Below are 19,469 nucleotides of genomic sequence, written 5' to 3'. Positions count from 1 at the left end.
CTGTGCTGTCTGCAAGCTTACATCCTACTCAGAATAAATGTGAACTGGCTTTTGGACTTGTATATTTCTAGTCAGGAGACCTTGTGCTGTGACCAGGGGCTGGTGATTTAGAAAGTCTTGATTTTGCAGTTTGAAAATAAGAACTTTAAAACATGATATTTGAGTTGTTGGTTAAGTAGAGTTTGATGCTACAAACCCTGTCTGTGAACTGCTAATTCAAGTTTATTAGATATTACTGCTTTAGTTGGTATAAGTATCAGTGGATTTCCTTACATGTGGAAGCTCATGTTTTATGTTGCTGCATTTCTATTAGGAAGTCGAGGGACTAGAGGATCCCAGGTTGATGGTCACAGCAGTAGTGGAAACTACCATGACAGCTGGGAATCAAGGAGTAGCTATGCTGATCGGGATCGTTACGACAGCCGAGATCAAGCAAGGGATTCCTCTTTTGAAAGAAGACATGGTGAAAGGGATAGACGTGACAACAGAGAAAGAGGTATGCTAATGTACATTTTTACACGTACATGTGTAGTCAAATGTATTCGTATAAATGTGTATGTTTCTCTCTCCCTCCTTTTTCCTTTCTTGTTCTTTCTCCATGTCACTGATTCATAAATAACTCATTTGACACCACACACTGACACTAGTCCTATCCTTTGGTATAAGTTAACTTCTGCAGTAAAATCTTCCATTGGCGATGTATGCATGAATACTGTGTTCTTTCTCCCTGTGGCTAGATTTTGGAAACTTCTGTGTTTATTCATCCAAGTAGTCTTTAAACTGTACTTCTTCAAGGGATTTCATTGCTTTGAATGGGTTTTGTTTCCCTCTGGGGGAGGGAATATAGAGAGCTTGAATTGAAAATTTATTGTCTTCCTTAAAAATTTAGACCACTTCTGTAATAGTAAATCCTCCACAGAGTTGCAATTTAAGACACAGTTTCCATAATTAGAGCACAATTGTAACATTTGTCATTCTGAGAAAAATTGAGATAGATTTTGGTTGGTACTTAGTTCTCTGATATGTAAGAAATCTTTTTAGTGTGATTTTGAAATGCAAGCTTGCGAAGTTGAGCTGTCTTTCTTCAACTAGGGCAAATATGTAAGTATTCCAAACAACCACTGAAACAGCACTTCAAAAAGTGAAGTCGTATAAGAAGTGCTGACTATGCACATCTAGTTGTCTAATACACTTGCAGTATTTGATTCATAGAAGACTTTCATATAGATGTTTTGTCAACAAAACTGACATAACAAATAGGAGTTACAGGACTTTTTTATAAAATCTAATACTTAGTATGCACAGTAAATCATATTACAGTGTTATAGGCACCATTAAAAGAATGTGAAACCAGTTCAGTGAACCGATTGCATGGATTGATGATTTTCCTTTTTAAAAAAGAAGTGTTATATCCATGGCAGAAATGTCACTCAAGTTGGCTTTTAATTTTACCTGGTAACAGGGGAGCACTAAATCATTGTTAATTCACTCAGAGATGAAAATTGATTACACTGATGGAAATGCACATTTTATTGATTTAGTCCTGTCCAAACTCCTCCTACTCCTGCCCAGTGGACATTGTCTCAATTTACTGCAAAGTGCACTTTCAGCCTCAGAGTAATGGACTGAAAAATACCAACCTCTGTTCATGCCATTTTTTCCTCTTTTTTAAAGTGCTTTTAATATATATTGTAGGAAAATAGTTTTATTGATTTACTGTGGCTCAAATACTACTAACATAAGCATAGAAATTACTATGAAGTGGTCAAAACTTAGAGAAAAACTCAAAAATATACGAAATGTAATTAATAATATGTAGGTAAGTCTGCGTAGAGTAAGTACAATTAAATCAGATTGCACTGTCCTTCTGGATCAGTAATTTTCTACATATGTTTAGTTTTCCCTCTGACTCTAATCTACTGTTTGAACAATGAAAAACTCAGATTCTAAAACTGTTAAGACTCTGCAATGAATACATATGAAAACATTTAGCAGTTCTGTTACCCATATCTTATCCTTGCTTCTCTCTTTTTTGTGGGTTTGGTTGTGTATTTCTGTGCTGGATCTCCTTCAGCAATGAGATTATTTCTTACTTTGCAGAAGCTTTTACTATGTATTATAAATAGTCTGAGTACTTGTAAAGCACATGACTCCTGATAGGTTTAGGAAGTCAGATTTTTGTGCAGAAGTCTTAACATTTCGTATATGACAATTCACAGCTTTTTGTGGTCTTAGATTTGAAATCACTGAGTAATGCAATAGTAATAGCTAGGCTCTTAAACATATATTTATCTTTTGAAGTCATCCAGAAAAATCTGCTAGAAAATAAATTCTTTTTTTTTTTTTGTTTAACTATCAGAGGAAAGCTCACTCCCTAAATATTGAAAAATCTTTCAAAATTAGTTCTGCTTTTTGTCTTTTTTCCTTCCCAAAGGGAATTTTCAAGTTTCTGCAGGGAGTTGCTTTTCAGTTTATGCAAACCAATATCTAGATTGCCAAAACAAAGGGTCTTGTGATTTTATTAGTGTGGTGGAAGCAGTGTGTATTCCATTAACACTTGGTAATCCAACCTGCTTCTCTTGGCAGACCAGAGGGCAAGCTCGCCAGTACGACATCAAGGACGAAGTGATGATCTCGAGCGGGATGAAAGAAGAGAAGAGCGAAGGGTGGATCGGTCTGATGATAGGAGAGATGAAAGGGCCCGGGAGAGAGAGCGAGAAAGGGAGAGGGATCGAGAAAGGGAAAGAGAAAGAGACCGGGAGAGAGAAAGGGAGAAAGAAAGAGAGTTGGAACGAGATCGTGCTCGGGAACGGGAGAGGGAGAGAGAGCGGGACAAAGACAGGGATCGCGAGCGGGACCGAGACAGGGACCATGACAGGGAAAGGGAACGAGAGAGGGAGAGGGAGAGGGAGAAGGAGCGGGAACGGGAGCGTGAGGAACGCGAAAGGGAGCGAGAACGAGAAAGAGATCGGGAGCGGGAACGTGAAAGGGAGAGAGGACGAGACAGAGATAAAGAAAGAGACCGCCAGAGAGACTGGGATGACAAGGAAAAAGGAAGGGAAGACCGTAGGGATAAGAGAGAAGATATCCGAGAAGAAAGAAGCTCAAGAGATGTCCATGAGGAAAGAAAATCCAAGTGAGTGGATCCAAGTGTTACTTTAGTCAAAGGAAAAAAAAAAAAAGGACAATCTTTTACTGTTGAATTCTTTAAGTTAGTAAACAGGGGAGTATCATAAGGAAGAAGACATCCTGTTTATGCAGAGGCCTGGTCTGGCGCTGTGTCTCCCCTGCATCTGCGTGGCACATACTGGTGGCCCCCAAATCAGTACTATGCTGGTGAAGTTAATCTGGTGTTTTGTTAGTTCTGAATCATGGAGCTACTCAGGAGCTAACAGTGGTGTCAGACAGTGTAATTTTCCCTTCTAAGTCTGCCTGCATGGTCTTGCCTTTAATAATGCTTGCATTCTTGGAAACATAATAGAGGACTGTGGTACCTTTTGAACCTGAAAGTCAAATAGCAGCTAACTAGGTCAGGGTTTGTGACTTTATTCATCAAATTTCTATGGAACATGCGTTACCCTTTGCACTACTATATTTTCAATACCAGAAGGCTACCACTGAAGGCCTGAAAAATATCCCAGGTTCATGGGTGGTGCTTACTTTAAGTGTGTAGCACTGATTTGCTTTTTTATTTTTTTTTCATTTAGTACAATAAAATTCTCATTGTTCCATCAGTAATGAGCAAAACAGTGTTGCCCTTCTGATTACTTTGCTTGGAAATAAGTAGTAGCTTTTGTATGAGGGAATGGTGGATTCCTAAAAGTAATCTAATATGGGTTCTCCCTCATTCCGCAGGGGGATGAAGTAAGCAGGCACCTGGGTGGGAACTTAGTTTCAGCTGGGATCAGCTTGCTGCAAGGATCATTGCCACAGGAAAAATTGACCTTTATAGTCTTTTGTAACTTTTTGACGAAAAGGTAGTTGCCTTAAATCTTTGAATTTTAGTTTAAAGGTGTCTTACACTATGCTCAAAAAACTGATCACACTTTCAGTTTTGGAACAACAGCTTAAAAAATTACAAAATTTCCTGGCATCTTTAAATGTGTTGTCTTCTGTATGAGGTGCTTAGACTTCAGGGGTTGTACTGATGATAAATTCATAGATTCCTGAAGAACTTCGATGGTACATATTTATTCTGCAGGAAGCGTCACAGAAACGAAAGCAGTCCAAGTCCTCGTCAGTCACCCAAACGTCGCCGTGATCACTCTCCTGATAGTGATGCTTACAACAGTGGAGATGATAAAAGTAAGTGGGAGTGGGCTGTCTCTGCAGCTGGATCCAGCTTACTCTGTGTCTGTGGAAAATAGCTTGCAATCTGAAATAGAAAAACATGGGCAAAGTTTTTGTAAGTGTCCTCCCCGTATTTTTATGAGAACTGCCATTTGTCTGAATCTTTGTTTGTCTTTTATTTTACCGTTATGTGTTGTGTCTGTCAAGTGATGGTGACTTCCACATCCGCTGTTTAGATGCATGCATGTTTACCAAAATGGAAATAGTCTGTTACTGCAGCAGTAGAAAAATTTTAAAAATCTCACTGAAGTAATGGATTATATGTTTTAATTGACACCAAATGCTCACACGTTCTCCTTCCTAAACAATAGAAGTACATTCTTTTTCACATTTTGTAGATGAAAAGCACAGACTTCTGAGCCAGGTTGTGCGGCCACAGGAATCCCGGTCACTGAGCCCCTCTCATGTTACAGAAGAGCGGCAGAGTCGCTGGAAAGAAGAAGAGCGAAAATCGGACAGAAAGGAAAGTTCCCGGCGTTATGAAGAACCAGAGTTTAAAGAGAGGGTTTCTTCAACAGATAAGCAAAGAGAACAACCAGATGCTTCAGAAGGCTCCCGGTCCAGGGTTCAGGAAAATCTTGGACACCGTCCCTCTGAAGAAAGAGATGCTTCTGATAGAATGCATGATGACAGCAAGAAGAAGTCTAAGGTACAGAAAAAGGCCACAAAGAAGAAGAAAGATGATGACAGTGGGGTGGAAAGGTACGCTAATGAATCAACAACTGAGGAAAGCCAGGTCTTTTCACCCAAGAAAGGTCAAAAAAGGAAAAATGTAGAGAAAAAGCGGAAGAGATCCAAGGGTGATTCAGAAGTTTCTGATGAAGAAATTGTTCCACACCATAAAAAGAAAAAAGGTCCAAGAACCCCTCCTGTAACTAAAGATGAATTGGTTGAAGCACCACCTGAGAAAGCTGTGGCAGAAGTCCCCACAAAAAGAGAAGATACAACATTTAGTGACTGGTCAGATGAAGATGTTCCTGAACGTGGGGACATTGTTGTTCCAGAAAGAAGCACTGATGATTCCCATAGAAAAAGTCACAGGACGAGGGTAGAAAAGGTGGAAGCCCCTCATGTTACTATAGAGGATGGACCACACCGTAAACCTGTGGATCAGAAGCGCAGCAGCAGCCTTGGTAGCAATCGGAGCCATGCCTCGAGCAGACTTAGATCCCCTTCCAATGAGTCAGCGCATCGCAGTGGTGATGACCAGACTGGACGGAAGAGGATCCTGCACAGTAGCTCTAGAGACAGAGATAGGGACAGGGACAGAGAAAAGAAAAGCATAGAAATCACTGAACGGAAGTCTAGAATTGATCAGTTGAAACGAGGGGAACCCAGTCGCAGCACATCTTCAGGTAATAAGATACATTTTAGTGAGACTGACTGTCATTCTTGCCTGGCTCTAATTAGTGTGACAGAGAGGGAGGTGCCATTCACTGTAAAATTGAATGAATTAAGAGTCCTGCAAGTGTTACCACATTTGAAAAGCTGATCCTCAGCGGGCAGGATTACCATTTTGTTTATACCAAAACATTGACTCAGATTCAGTTCATTCTGTCAGGGGAATAAAGTAATTTGTAGGACAAAAAACCTCACGGAAAGAGAAAATGCTTGTGCTAACAGAACACTGAGGTAGTTTTATCATCTAAATTATGGGCTTAAATTCATTATTAGCATTAATTTTTATATGGAATTTCCTGAATTATGCAAAATTAGGTAAATCTGTCATGGTTCTTGTTAGGCATACTTTCAGTGCACATGGAAATCATCTTTGTTGCAAACCAAAATAATGACAGTTGACTTGTTTTATTTGTGCACTTCATGTATAAAAAAATAGGTAAAATATTTTAAAATTTAAAGAGCATCACTAGGGAAATATCTTTCTCCTAAAGCATTTCTAGTCTCTGTTCTCCTCATGGTTACATGCCTAAAATTGTTTTTCTGAATTTGTAATTTGCTAACTAAGGCATTCCTAGCTTTTAGAAGACATGTTTCGAAAAAATATGAATTTTGAGGTGATTTTTTTTTCCTGGCCTAAATTTCTGAGTTAAGATTGTGTACCTTCAATTTGGCTTCTGTCATAGTAGAAAGTAGCCACTGCAGTTCTTTTTTTGGAACTGGGAGAAGCTACCTTATGTTTAAGTGATGCTGAATCTATAGGCAGTCTGAAAGCATTATTAATTTGAAGATGATACTTTTGAGAAATATACTTTCATAGTTGAATATTTAAAATGCTTTGGTCTAGTAAAATGATATTACATTTATTTGTCACAGTCATGCTTATATTCAAAATATTTTATCCAGATCGTCAAGATTCAAGGAGCCACAGTTCAAGAAGAAGTTCTCCTGAATCAGATCGTCAGGTCCATTCCAGATCGGGGTCCTTTGATAGCAGGGAAAGGCTTCAGGACCGAGATCGACATGACCATGATCGAGAACGAGAGAGAGACAGGAGAGAGGGAAGACAGAGAGACTGGGACCGAGATATTGACAAAGACTGGCCAAGGAGCCGGGAACGAGAGAGACTCAGAGAGCGAGAGAGAGAGAGGGAGAAAAGACGGGAGCTGGAGAGAGAGAGAGACAGACAACTACCTGATACTGCTGAAAGAGAGAGAGAGAGAACTCTTGACATCTCCTCTCAAAAGGAGTCGACAAAGCATAGTGAAACAAAAATGGACAGAGATCATGAAAAGGAGTTTGATGGAGTTTGTCGAGATTCAGCAGCTTCAGAGAAGGAAAAAACAGACAAGGATTTAGGACCTTTACAAGGTTTTGAAGATGGAAATGAGGCCGAAAAGGTAGAGAGTTTAGAAGGTGAGATATTCTGGGAAAGAAACCGGGCTGACAAATGTTTTATTCTTTCTCTGTTAGCATTGTGTGGAATTGAGCTGTATTAGAATAATTTTCTACTCAAAGGTTTGTTGGCTCCAGCTTCTCTGCTGTGGAAGCAGACACAATAAGAGAGAAATGTGATGAGCGTCTTCCATAGTGTTAATTGTTGTTAGTGTTGTCTTAATTTCTAAAGAAGTCTTGGGGAAAAGAAGCATAAGTTATCTAAGATGTAATTTCACCAAGGTGTAATGTTTCTGATTAGGCAGTTTGCTAAAGGATGCCATGAACATTTGATTGCCTTGTTATGTCATTGTACAATCTATTTCTTATTTTGGAAGGGATAGGTAATGAGTGAAGAAAAAAAGTGTTGACTTGAAACTGTTCTTTGGGGCTTTTTTGTACAGAACTCTATTATCATAGAAATTGTTGTCTGATTAGTAGGTGAAACATATGTATGGCGTGGCACAACAGTACAAAAATAGCTTTCCTGAGGTAAATGTGGCTTCAGTTTGCTGGCCCTAGTGATCCTGTGGAAGATGTGCTTAGGATTGACAAATAAAGTACATAAGGGGCAAACAAGTGACAGATTCTAAGAGTTTGTCACATGGATTAGAAGCTTGAGCTCTGCATGGATAGGGAGTTGGGAAGTACTTCTAACACATATCAACAACAAAAAAGAAACGAGTCTAAACCCAGAGTAACTGGTGTATGGTATGGTTATGCTCATTGTGTTTGCATTCTTAATAAGAATCATCTGTAGTGTTAATTGTTAATTTGGGCAGTTAAATGCTATCTCAAGAGGATGATGAGGAATATTTGTTACTTGTGTCTCCTTCATGAGTACTCACGAAGTGGTCATTAGGGTTGACCAATACCATTGAGAAGATTGCATTTATGGAGATTATCTATGGAGTGGAAGCACTTGACAAAGATAGTATTTGGAGTGAACCTGGAAAAGTCTGCTCTGTCTTGCCATAACAGACAGATCAACTGTTTTTAAGGTAGAGGAAAGGAGTGGTATATGAGTAAATCTGAGAGTACAATGTGATAGCTTCAGAAAAGAGATAATGAAAGGCTGTTCTTAGATACATCACCCTGTTTCCAAAAGGGCACCTGTAACTAAACAGGCTGTGGATGTTCAATGTGTTCTTAGGTCTAGCCTTTCAACAGACTTTTGAGTGTTTTAGTGTGTATTCTTTTGTCTGTTTTTCAAAAATTGTGTTCTAAATTCTCTGAAAATTGATCTGCAAGAAGTTATGGTATATTTAGGATGTTTGGGAGTTTTTTTAGAAAAATATCGCTTGTAAAATATGAGATGGCATTCTGTTTTATTAAAGCATGCTATATATAGCATGTTTACGATTTTCTAAAGTTTAGTGTACTTCATTGTCTTTCATTAGTTTGTAACTCCTGTTTACATTGCTTCTTTTATCTGAGTAGTGTGCTGAGTTTTTAATGAAGAATTAATATGAAAGTATATCTCCACTAAAGAGGGGTAAAGGTAATGATAGGATTATAATCCAGAAATTATCAAACTTTGACTCAAAAAGCAAAGTTTTTATTTACTTGACAATTATGAGTTATTATTTTTAATTGCTTAGTACACTAAATTTTTTAATGGGTCCAAACAGGTAGTACTGGTGAGCTAGTGTATCTGGTAGATCAGTGTAGATGCAGAAGATGGATCATACAGGCAGTGAATATTTCAAGTTGTAAGACACAAAGTGAAATCTGGTACAGATCACCTTATTTTCCTTTGTAAAAAGGAAAAACTTGTTAGAAAACTACATACAATTTCCAAATCTGATGATGTTAAAGAGGTATCTGGTATTTACTTGGATGAATTACTGTAGTATATATTCTAACAAAATGTGTCAGGATATAATAAAATTATTGTAATGTTTCGAACCTTAATGTGTTTGCTCTGGGAAGGGGCTTAAATAATGAGTAAGACACTATATGCTTCCTCCAAATCATTGCCAGGTGGTCTGAGTAGTTAATTTATGCTCTGCTAGCATGTCTTTTATTTGCTTTCTCTGTGCTGATTTTTAGGTTAGTTGAGGTGATATTTTTCTTCTCCCTCTGTAGCTTTTATGAAGGCAAGCCAAAAAAAAAAAGCAGGGGGAGGAACTTAAAATGGAAGCAGGTTCCCTTCTGGCTAAGGGAGATGGAAGATATTAGAACAGTCATCCACAGGGGAGGATTTCTGTCCAGTTTGTGTGGCACAGCTCTTTGCCAGTACTATGATGCAGAAGCATAGGAAAGCCTGAGTTTAGAACAATAGGATTTTTGAATGCTTGAGTGAGATCTTTCAGTCTTAGAGGTGACAGAATGCCTTCAGGTGTTCCTTTTGTGAACTGTAAAATACAATGTTTGAGTATCTTGTATTCACAAGTCTTAAGGAACATTTCCACACACAGCACTGGTATCTGTGTACAGATATAGTGTGTGGATGGATGGGAGGATAACAACTAGAGGAAGTTTGTCATGGCTTAAAAGCTCTTTTTGTGACTGCCACAAAGAGTCTAAAAACTCTGTGCATGATTCAGGATATCTCTTACCTTTCTGTAGTTTGGAGTTTTGTTAGTTCTAGTGTCGTGGGACTGAATCCTGAATTCAGATTAATCTGAAAGACTTTGTGGCACTAACTTAGAATTGTGTTATAAATTACTTGTCAGATACCAGATAATCAACATGTTTCTTGTGAATATGGCCATCTGTGTGCAATTTGACTAGTACTGCACCAAAAAAAAATTACTGATGTACATAAAATTCAAACTACCATGTTGTGTATGGGAGAAATAACTTCTGAGTTAATACCTGTTTTTATGTTGAATATATTTGTCCCTAAAAGCTAACAGTTTAGTTTGCTAAACCTTTTTTTCTTCAGGCAGCTTAAAGTGTGTTTAGAAAACAAATATGATTGCTCTAAAGTGACAGTATGTATCTCTATAGGAGGAGAGGATGAAACAAAGACTAATGATGTACAGTCTCTGGGTTCTGGTGCTGGAGAATACGAGCCAATCAGTGATGATGAACTGGATGAAATTCTGGCAGGTGATGCTGAAAAGCGTGAGGATCAACAGGAGGATGAGAAGATGCCTGGTAAAAGTATATCAACCCCCCTTTATAATTACTTGAATAGAAAGAATAGATCAGTTGGCATATAATGCTCTTGTGATGTTGACAGTATTTCTGAATTAGGAGTGCAATTTATGATCAGATTCTGTCTGTGCTTGAATGTTTTCCAAATGCATTGGGAAGCACGGAATCTTCTAACTGTCCTAAGTTCAGTTGGGTAATCTGGGCTGTATGATCGGTGTTTGTATTTTCTGTGATAAATGTACTAAAGAAGCACAATTGTGTGGTTATTCAATAAGTAGCGTATCTTTCTTTTGGAAAAAAAAAAAAAAATCCTGCATCGGGAGTTGAAATACTAACTAGCTTTTTAAGCATTTAATTTGAATTTGTCTTAGCATGTTTAGTTGTACTGTAACTTCTTTGAACGTGTCAATGCTATGTCCAAATCTGCAGTCTAAGCAGGGCCTGAGCAGGCTTTCACAAAGGGATTACAATAAAAATTAAGCAGATGTTAGGGCTGGTTTGTTTGGTTTGGTTTTTTTAATCCATGAAGGTTTATTTTTTTATGCACCTTTTTTCCACCTGTCTAAGTGAGTTTTGATATTTTTACCTTCAGAGTCCAAGAGAACTAAAACAATGTTCATCTAGTATATATTTCTTTTAGGAGGCAATGATGGACACACACACAGCATGTGAAATTAATCAACTGTGGTAAAGGAGTGATGATGTGGTAACTTATTCTCTGTCGATATCTTTGCAGATCCAGTGGATGTTATAGATGTAGATTGGTCCAGTCTTATGCCAAAGCAACCAAAAGAACCACGTGAGCCTGGGGCTGCTCTTTTAAAATTCACACCAGGTGCTGTTATGTTGAGAGTTGGCATTTCCAAGCGGTTGGCAGGACCAGAACTCTTCAGCAAAATAAAAGAGACTTGCCAGAGAGTGCTAGAAAAACCTAAAGGTAATTTCTGCAAGCATTAAACTGTCTTTTTTGCTTAGTGAAAAAGTCCTAATGAAATGTGCATTAGTTCATTATTTTAGGTTTCAAAGACTATAGAAAGTGTGTAATGAGTATTGTGTGAAAATTACAGGATGTAATACAGCAGCGTGTCAGTCAAATTGGTGTTTGCATTCCAGCAGTGGTGAGGAGGTCTAGACTAATAACCAAAACAAAAAACTTTTATCTTAGTGGAATATTCTTTTTGTGAGACCATTCATGCTTCCCTAGCCCAAAGTGTGTCAGTACTGTTTTACAGAGCTAAAAATCCTTTTCAATGAACTAATAGTAATGTCTCAAAAAAGAAATAAGATTTCTTATTTTCTCTGAAGGTCTACTGCCCGTCATCTTATTTTTATTCTGAGGATCTCTCTAGAATTCATACATAGGGGTTTGGGGGTCAGAATGAAGGCACTAAGTGAAATTTGTATATTATACCTCTACTAGAAGTGGGAAATTAAATACACAGGTTTAGAATTTGGACAAAGTGTGTGTCATTAAGACATGCATAAGAAATGGGATGGACATGAATTGTACCAGTGCCATTTACTACAGTTCTCTAGTGTAAGCAGGACTTTTGCATGAGAAAGAATATTGATTTTTCTCTTTGCATTGCTGGAAACAGTTGAGCTGCTTGCAACAACTTGCATGGTAGAATAGTTCTTTTAGAGGTATGAAATATTTGCTTTCTCTAAGATCTCTGTGCAAATTATTGCATTATTTAAATGTTAGAAAATTATAGTTTATAAATAATAGTATCTGTGGAGCTCATATTGTTTTGATTTTTTTTTATGCTGTAAATTCTAGTTCTTAATTTGAAACAATACTTTTCAATTCTTTACATTATTCTTCATGCAGTTGTCTTGTTAACCTCACAGTCTCAGATATGTGGGCAAAAAAAAACCAACTAACCCAAAACTTCTCCTAACCCTGCTAATCTCCATCAATGCCACTGCTTGTTTGAGCCATTTAAATTGTATAACTCTTAATCCTGGGCTGTTGCTACTGCTTCTCCTTTTTTTTTTCTCAAGTCAATAAGTATTGAGTCTTCCTGAGTATACAAACTGATATAGTAAAGGTGTGAACTATGTCTCTCTCCCTGTAAGCTCTAATTTTGCTTTATAATTGAGCACTTCTTACCAGGGTTTCCTTGCAACAGCAACTGCACTGCAGAATCACTGTACCTGGCTGTTTAAAATGATACCCAAAATAATCTCTGCAGTCCTTGCATGCTTCCCTAGAAATAAACAAAGTCCTTATGGTAATAGGAGGCTCTCCAGCACTGCTGCTGGACTGTCTTAAGTGTACTCGGATTCAGCAGAACTTTGTTCAGGAGAGGAAGGGGGACTTAAAGTGCCTCTGTTGATGTCCCTTTGGTATGTGCAGTGTCTTGTGCATCGAAGTTGCTACACATGGAACTGCCAGCAGGCTTTCAAGTGTATGCACTTCTTCTGTAATCTGCCAGGTGAATATTCTTTGTGTAGTGATTACACAGCCATAGCACATGTATTCTAAAGAAAGGCACAAATATGGTGCCCTAAAAAGTGAATTAATTCAAGCTAGATATTTTCAGTGTGTGTTGCAGTGAAAATGTAGCATTTTCACTTTGGACTTCTTCATGGTAATGTAATTTGTTTCCCTGTCTTATTCCTGAGTTTGCTGTTCCCATCTTTGTTCTTGTTGAGGATGAAAAGTTTCTGGTAATACTCTGAAATACAGAAAGAAAGGACGTGATAAGTTTTTTGGGGGTGCGGTTTTTTGATTGGTTTTTTTTTTGTTTGGAAACAAAAATCTGTAGTATGCGATGGAACTGAGATTTGTAGCTGACTTGCCCTCTCCCTATTATATGCAATTGTTTTCTCTAAGGATATGGACAGGCTTACTTGCCAGATATGCTCAGCAAGCATCTGGCACCCAGGAAGACTCTGCAAGCTGTCTGTGTTACCTTTGAAGTGACCTTTTTGTGTCTTGTCACTTATTTCCATTTTTTGATGGACCATTGAGGTTGTCTTGATGACTTCAGTGCAATTCTCTTTAACCTGCCCTTCATTGCATGTAACTTTTTTGTTTCTTTTCACCTTGTTTAAAATCTAGTCTTACTGAGCTTCGTCCTAATTCTGAGTGGTTTAAAAATGCATCTTTGTCCTCTTCTGTATGTATACTGCTGAACTGCTGCAGCAGTCTGTGTTTTTAGATGCTATATTTTCCCCAGATTTCTTGGCATGTCTGGTGAGGTGTTAAATTCCCTGCTGAACTCCCAGCTTTACTATATAGAGACAGCTGGATTGGACTTAGCCACATACCTTTTTTTTTTTTTTCCTTTCTATTGTATCATAATCTTCCTGTTTATTGTAAAAGGGTTATAAGTCAATGAACTGTGGTCCAGCCACTCTTTTTAGTTTTGTCTGCATTTCGTAGAAACAGACTTGTTGCAGAACAAGATTCTCCTCAGGATCCATCTCTTGTAGAACTGTTCTATCTGCACACTGTTTCTCCTGGTAAATGTGCTATGGAGCTGTCACTTTGAGTATTGTCAACAAATGCATTAGGTGAGCTGGTAGGAAGGAGTAGTTCATTAGCATCTGTTGACTTGTTCTCCAGTTTCATCCACCACATATGAAAGAATTATTCTAGATAGTTCTATTTCTCTTCTGTTAAGTCATACAGACCCTGTGTTGATACTGGTACAGTTATCTAATGTCTTGCAGAGAAGTGAAAATTAGACTATTTTATGATTAATGCAAGTGGTAAACACCTTTCTTCCATCACACAGGTCTGACCATAAATCATACCCTGTCTTCTGTCCAGACCTGTCACTTGATTTTTAGGCTTCTCAGTGATTGCTGTCTCAATATTGCTTTCCAGTGCTGAAGCTAAATAGAAGGATACCCATCCTTCTCTTTGAATGGCAAAGGATTTGTTAATGTTATTTTATACACTAATATCCTTTCTTTCCAAACCTCAATATTTTTTAGAAGGCAGAAATACAAATAGTAAAATTTTAAGAAATTTCATATAACTGTATATTGCTGTTCAAAAATACCACATAAATATTAATCTCTGCAACCATGAATTCTTTCTAGATGCAGAAAACCTTTTTGAACATGAACTGGGGGCATTGAACATGGCTGCACTTCGACGAAAAGAAGAGAGAGCAGGTCTTCTCAGTAATCTGGGTCCCTGCTGCAAAGCGCTGTGCTTTCGGAGGGATTCGGCAATTCGTAAGCAGCTAATGAAGAATGAAAAGGCAAGTAGTTTGCTTACAGTGCTTGGTCAAAATGTGGATTCCACTAAGCAAAGCATTTCTCTTGGGAGATAACTTGTGTTTGTTGTCCTGAAGTATACCTAGTCCTATAAATAATAAAGAGACTTTTATTTAGAGAAATTGTAGGGTGTTTATTTTTCACTTTAAATGAGAGATTAAGACTAGATAGAGGTAAGCACTGTTTCTTCTCATTTGGGCATTTAAATTCTGGAGATACATTTTCTATATCTAGAGAATACATAATAAAAGTAATTGGGTAACATACAATTTCAAAGGCAGTTGTTAAATAAGTCTCCTACTTAAGATTCCATATACTTTTATAAGAATTGTAAGAATTCAAGTTAAAATTGAAAGAAAAATTACTTTAGCCATTTTTGCTACTGCAGTAAATTTATGATCGTGCATGCTAATAGAAAAATCATTAATTCTCAAAGCCTTTTCTAGTGCATATGTATGATTAAACCTCTAATTATTGAGAGTACTTGAGGGTAATTTCTCAGTTTGCATGTTAAAAGCCATTTTTTTCAGTTCTTTGTTTTTTAATTTTTCATTTTTCATTTCAACAGGGTGCAACAAAACAAACTTACACAAATTCCGCAGCAATGGACAGTGACTTGTTACGGTTAAGTCTACGGTTATTCAAACGAAAGACTGTGTGCCAGGTTCCTGGGCAGGAAAAGACAGAGGACAGTAAAATTCCACAGCCAGCTATCCAGCAAGAAGTGTGTGTGACTTGAGCAAATGACTGCAATGGCACTTACTAGTTGATTTCTCACTACCAGTGTTGGTGTTGCTGTTTAGAACTGGTTGGTTGGAAAGTGACTGTAGAAGATAGAAGAAAATACTCCATTTGTACACAGATAAGAATTACTGGCTTTGGATGTGAATAAGAGGAGTTAAAAATAAAGACTTGTGTGTGAAGGTCTCTGCAACTTTTATAATAGTGAATCTTACACTGTAACATAAACCTGTTTTATGGTGCATCAAGTGTAATAATGTGAAGATGTCTGGGTTTAGCAGTTTATAACACCACCTGATATTAAACTGAAGAAAACTGTCTGGGTATCTTTTTCCTTATTATGAATGGGTTTTCCCACTACCACCTTGGTCCCTCAATACATGTCTGGAATTTCTTAAATAACTTCTTTCCTAGGAATCTGTCTGCCTCCACTTTCCAAATCCCTTTCTTGTCATAGTAGCCTCTGGTATGGATTTGGGCCAAACTCTGGCTCTTTTCCATCTTTAACATAGGTTTTTTACTGTAATTTCCAGACACAAAAATGTAGTCTAGTCAGTTAAGGCTCCCCTTCTTATTGATGAAAAAAGAAAATATAAAACCCAAAAAACTTTAGGAAGTGATTCAGGACCAGTTTTAGGTGCCTATATTTAGCAGACTAACTGCATTTTGGAAACGCTGGCAGCTTACAAAAAGGACTAGCATGGGCATATTGAAAAACAGCTGAAGGACAATGCAGTCATTGGTCACAGCCAGCACGGCTCTGAGGGAAAAGTCCTGCTTATCAAACCTGATTTCTTTCTATGACAAGGTAACCCACCAAGTTGATCAAGGAAAGCCAGGGCATGTAATCTTTTTGGATTTCAGCAAAGCTGTTGATACTCTCTCTCACAAGATTGTTCTGGACAAAATGTCCAGCACACAGCTGGATAAACACACCATGTGGTGGGTGAGCAGTTGGCTCACGGGTGGAGCACAGAAGGTAACAGTGAATGGGGTAACATCAGACTGGTGACCTGTCACTAGTGGGGTTCCACAGGGCTCCATCTTAGCCCCCATGCTCTTCAACATCTTCATAAATTACTTGGATGCAGGACTGGAAGGAATACTAAGCAAGTTTGATGATGCTACTAAATTGGGAGAAGCTGTTGAGTGTCTGGAGGGCATAGAGACTCTGCAGAGAGACTCTGACAAATAAGAGGGCTGGACAATCAACCATTAAAAACCATATGAAGTTTTAACAAAGACGAAGTTCTGGTTTCTGCACCTGAGATGGGGCAGGGGTACATACCCATGTATGTACAGGCTGGGGAACAAGAGGGTGGAGAGCAGTGCTGTGGAAAGGGACTTGGGGGTCCTGGTTGATGGCAGGTTGAATCTGAGCAGTGCCCTGGCAGCTAGGAGGGCCAGCCATGTCCTGAGGGGCATCAGGCAAAGCATCGCCAACCAGTCAAGGGAGGGGACTGTCCTGCTCTGCTTTGCACTGGTGCGGCCTCACCTGGAATAGGCGTGCAGTTTTGGGCAATGCAATATAAGAATGATACTAAGCTCTTAGTGTCCAAAGGAGGGCAACAAAGATGGTGAAGGACCTTGAGAGGAAACTGTAGGAGGAGTCGCTGAGGGCACTGGGTCTGTTCAGCCTGGAGGAGACAGAGGAGACCTCATTGCAGTCTACAACTTCCTCATGAGGGGAAGCACAGGGAAGGCACTGATCTCTCTGGTGACTAGTGACAGGAACGATGGAACAGCATGAAGCTTAGTCAGGGAAGGTTTAGCTTGGATATTAGGAAGAAGTTCTTTACCCAGAGAGTTGTCAGGCACTGGAACAGCCTCCCCAGGGAAGTGGTCACAGCACCAAGCGTGTCTGAATTCAAGAAGCATTTGGACAACATTCTGAGGCACATGGTGTGATTCTTGGGGGTCCTGTGCAGGGTTAGGAGTTGGACTTCGATGACTGCTGTGGGTCCCTTCCAACTCGGGATATTCTGTGATTCTGTCATATATTTTACATTATGTTAATTTTCAGGGCAGATCAATCCCGTACAGCAACCTGGGGGTGTTTTACAGTTGATGAGTTTCAGGAGGTTTTGGATATAAAGGCAGTGACCAATGATGTTTTTGCCCATTTCATGGGTCTGATTAGAGACTCATCAAGCCTTGGCTCAATTTTGTAAGAATTGTTTTCAGTTTGAGAAGTTAATGTCTTGTGTGGGATCTTCAGATTATACCACTAGAGTGTGTTTAGGTAGTCTGTGGAGTTCTCCATGTGAAAGTGAGACTTCTAAAGCTTCAGACTACGTCTCTGTATGCACCTCTATACTTTTCCTGCATTTAAATCTGAACTGTTGCTTCAAATTCTGCTCATAGAGGGTGAGAAAAAAATCCATTATTATGCCCTGATACTGGCTTGCTACAAAGCAACTTGCTTTTGTTGTTCTCATTCAGGTTGAAAATGAGTTACGAACCACTAAATTTTTTGGCAGTTGGTTTATATTAGTTTTTTTAACCTTTTTGTTCACTTGGAACCAGCACGTTGAGGTGGGATGCTGAGTGTGCTGTTGAACAGCAGGTCTGTCTCACATCTCTTGTGATTACTGACAGTTGTATCGGCTTCAAGCAAAGGCCTAACTATGAATAGCAATTCACTTCAAATACAAAGATTTCTTATTATAATGCTTTCTGTAACACCTAGTACATAAGTGTTCAGTAAAATGGTTAAAGAATTGTTAAAGAAGATCTGAGAGGGGTTTTTTTTCTATTTTTGTAAGTGCCCACACACCAGTGTATAGTACTTGTGTCAAATATAAATTACATGAAAAATCTCTACCATTTGTTTGATTCTTATTAAACTATACAATTTGGGCAAAACTTCATCTTCTGTTTTTCGCTTGCTGGACATTTTTAACCTGCTAACGATTATTTTTAATGTCATTGGTAGTTTCATATATGCTTATTAAAAAATAACATGTCTTAAAACACTAGTACCTGAGCAAGAGTTAACAAACCAATTCTATTCAGCATTTAAATTCATTCTCACCTGTTTTATAGCTACAATAATGCAAACTTTAAGCTGAAAGTATTAGATCATTGCTACCAATTATGTTAAGGCCTATTTTAATCTCTGTCTCTAGAAGACATAAAAATGTTTGATAGCTAGAAACAGCCTTATCTAAGACCGCAGTACACAAAATAGATTCATGGTGTGGCATTTAATTACACTGTGCTTACTTTAAACACTCTTCCTGTAAAACAGTCAAGGTGTATATATGCACTTAGATTGCAGAAAAATATTTCACATTGCCCTAGAAAATGGAGAATAAAGTAGGTTTGATGGGCTACTTTGAGTATCTCCTGAAGTGCTAGTGTCCTGTCAAAGCCAGTGCTGATATGTACTGTCATTTGTTGGGATTATACAAAGAACAGTGCTGAAATTGCCTCTTACACACCTTTGTTTTGATTCAATTTGCAGCTCCTAATGAGTGCAGAAGTATGTTACAGTACTGGCAGAAAACATGGCTGTTCCTGTGGGAAGCACTAAGATTTTTGCCTTTTTTCAGGCCATTTTCCATTACCTGTCAGGAATTACTATACAGGTAGATCCCAGTAAGTGTGAAGTTCCTGTATATGAGTATTTTGGTCTCTGTCATTTTAGCTAAAAATAATATTTAGTTTGCAGGGAATATAAGTTAAAAACTGTCATTAGGTAATTTTACAATAGTCTTAGGAAAAGGACAATTCTTTACAATAACTTTTGAAAAGTAGACTTGCCCACATCCCAGTTTAAGAAAAAGCCATGAAACTTGTCTGAGTTGCATACCTTGCTTTAGAGCCTCTCATCCCCTTCCCTGTGTTGTTCATCATTTCTCTTTTGGGGTGTGCCCACCCTTTTAGCCTCTTGCATATCTTTCTTTCTCCCCATTTCTCTCCTAGATACTGATTTTGTGTGGAAAAGAGTACACGGAAGAGTTTTATTCTGTTTCACGTTTTGCAAGGCTTCAGGAAGGTGTACAGGAGCCTGTAATGTTTCAGGCAGTAGGCCATGGAAAGGGCCAAACGTGCGCCTTCAGTGCCCCTGTGTGCCCCAGCTCAAAGTCTGAAAACGTGAAGAAGCATCTTTCCCACTCAGTTTCTCCTTTTAAACTGTGGCAGCAACTTTAAAACAGGCCCTGTACCAAATTAGAGATGTCAGTCCTTTCTGCTGCTCAGCC

General features: G+C 38.5%; 1 protein-coding gene across 3 annotated transcripts in view; it reads left to right on the top strand.

The window, feature by feature from the left end:
• Window positions 1-15,582, top strand: part of ZC3H13 (zinc finger CCCH-type containing 13) — a 45,780-nt gene extending 30,198 nt beyond the window's left edge. For 2 of the 3 annotated variants that reach the window (XM_050334041.1, XM_050334040.1), the window contains exons 12-20: window positions 314-496; window positions 2,587-3,136; window positions 4,202-4,305; window positions 4,689-5,705; window positions 6,655-7,164; window positions 10,138-10,293; window positions 11,024-11,224; window positions 14,344-14,507; window positions 15,092-15,582. In XM_050334041.1, the coding sequence (XP_050189998.1) occupies window positions 314-496; window positions 2,587-3,136; window positions 4,202-4,305; window positions 4,689-5,705; window positions 6,655-7,164; window positions 10,138-10,293; window positions 11,024-11,224; window positions 14,344-14,507; window positions 15,092-15,262 (3,056 nt within the window). In that variant the 3' untranslated portion in view covers window positions 15,263-15,582. The remainder of the gene's footprint in view (window positions 1-313; window positions 497-2,586; window positions 3,137-4,201; window positions 4,306-4,688; window positions 5,706-6,654; window positions 7,165-10,137; window positions 10,294-11,023; window positions 11,225-14,343; window positions 14,508-15,091) is intronic. The other variant, XM_050334042.1, reaches the window with a different exon arrangement.
• Window positions 15,583-19,469: the final 3,887 nt, after the last annotated feature.

Source organism: Myiozetetes cayanensis, unplaced genomic scaffold, assembly GCF_022539395.1.
Source record: "Myiozetetes cayanensis isolate MyiCay16 unplaced genomic scaffold, myiCay2020 scf5-8, whole genome shotgun sequence".
NCBI classification, from domain to species: domain Eukaryota; kingdom Metazoa; phylum Chordata; class Aves; order Passeriformes; family Tyrannidae; genus Myiozetetes; species Myiozetetes cayanensis.
This window is presented reverse-complemented; position numbering and strand designations above follow the sequence as displayed.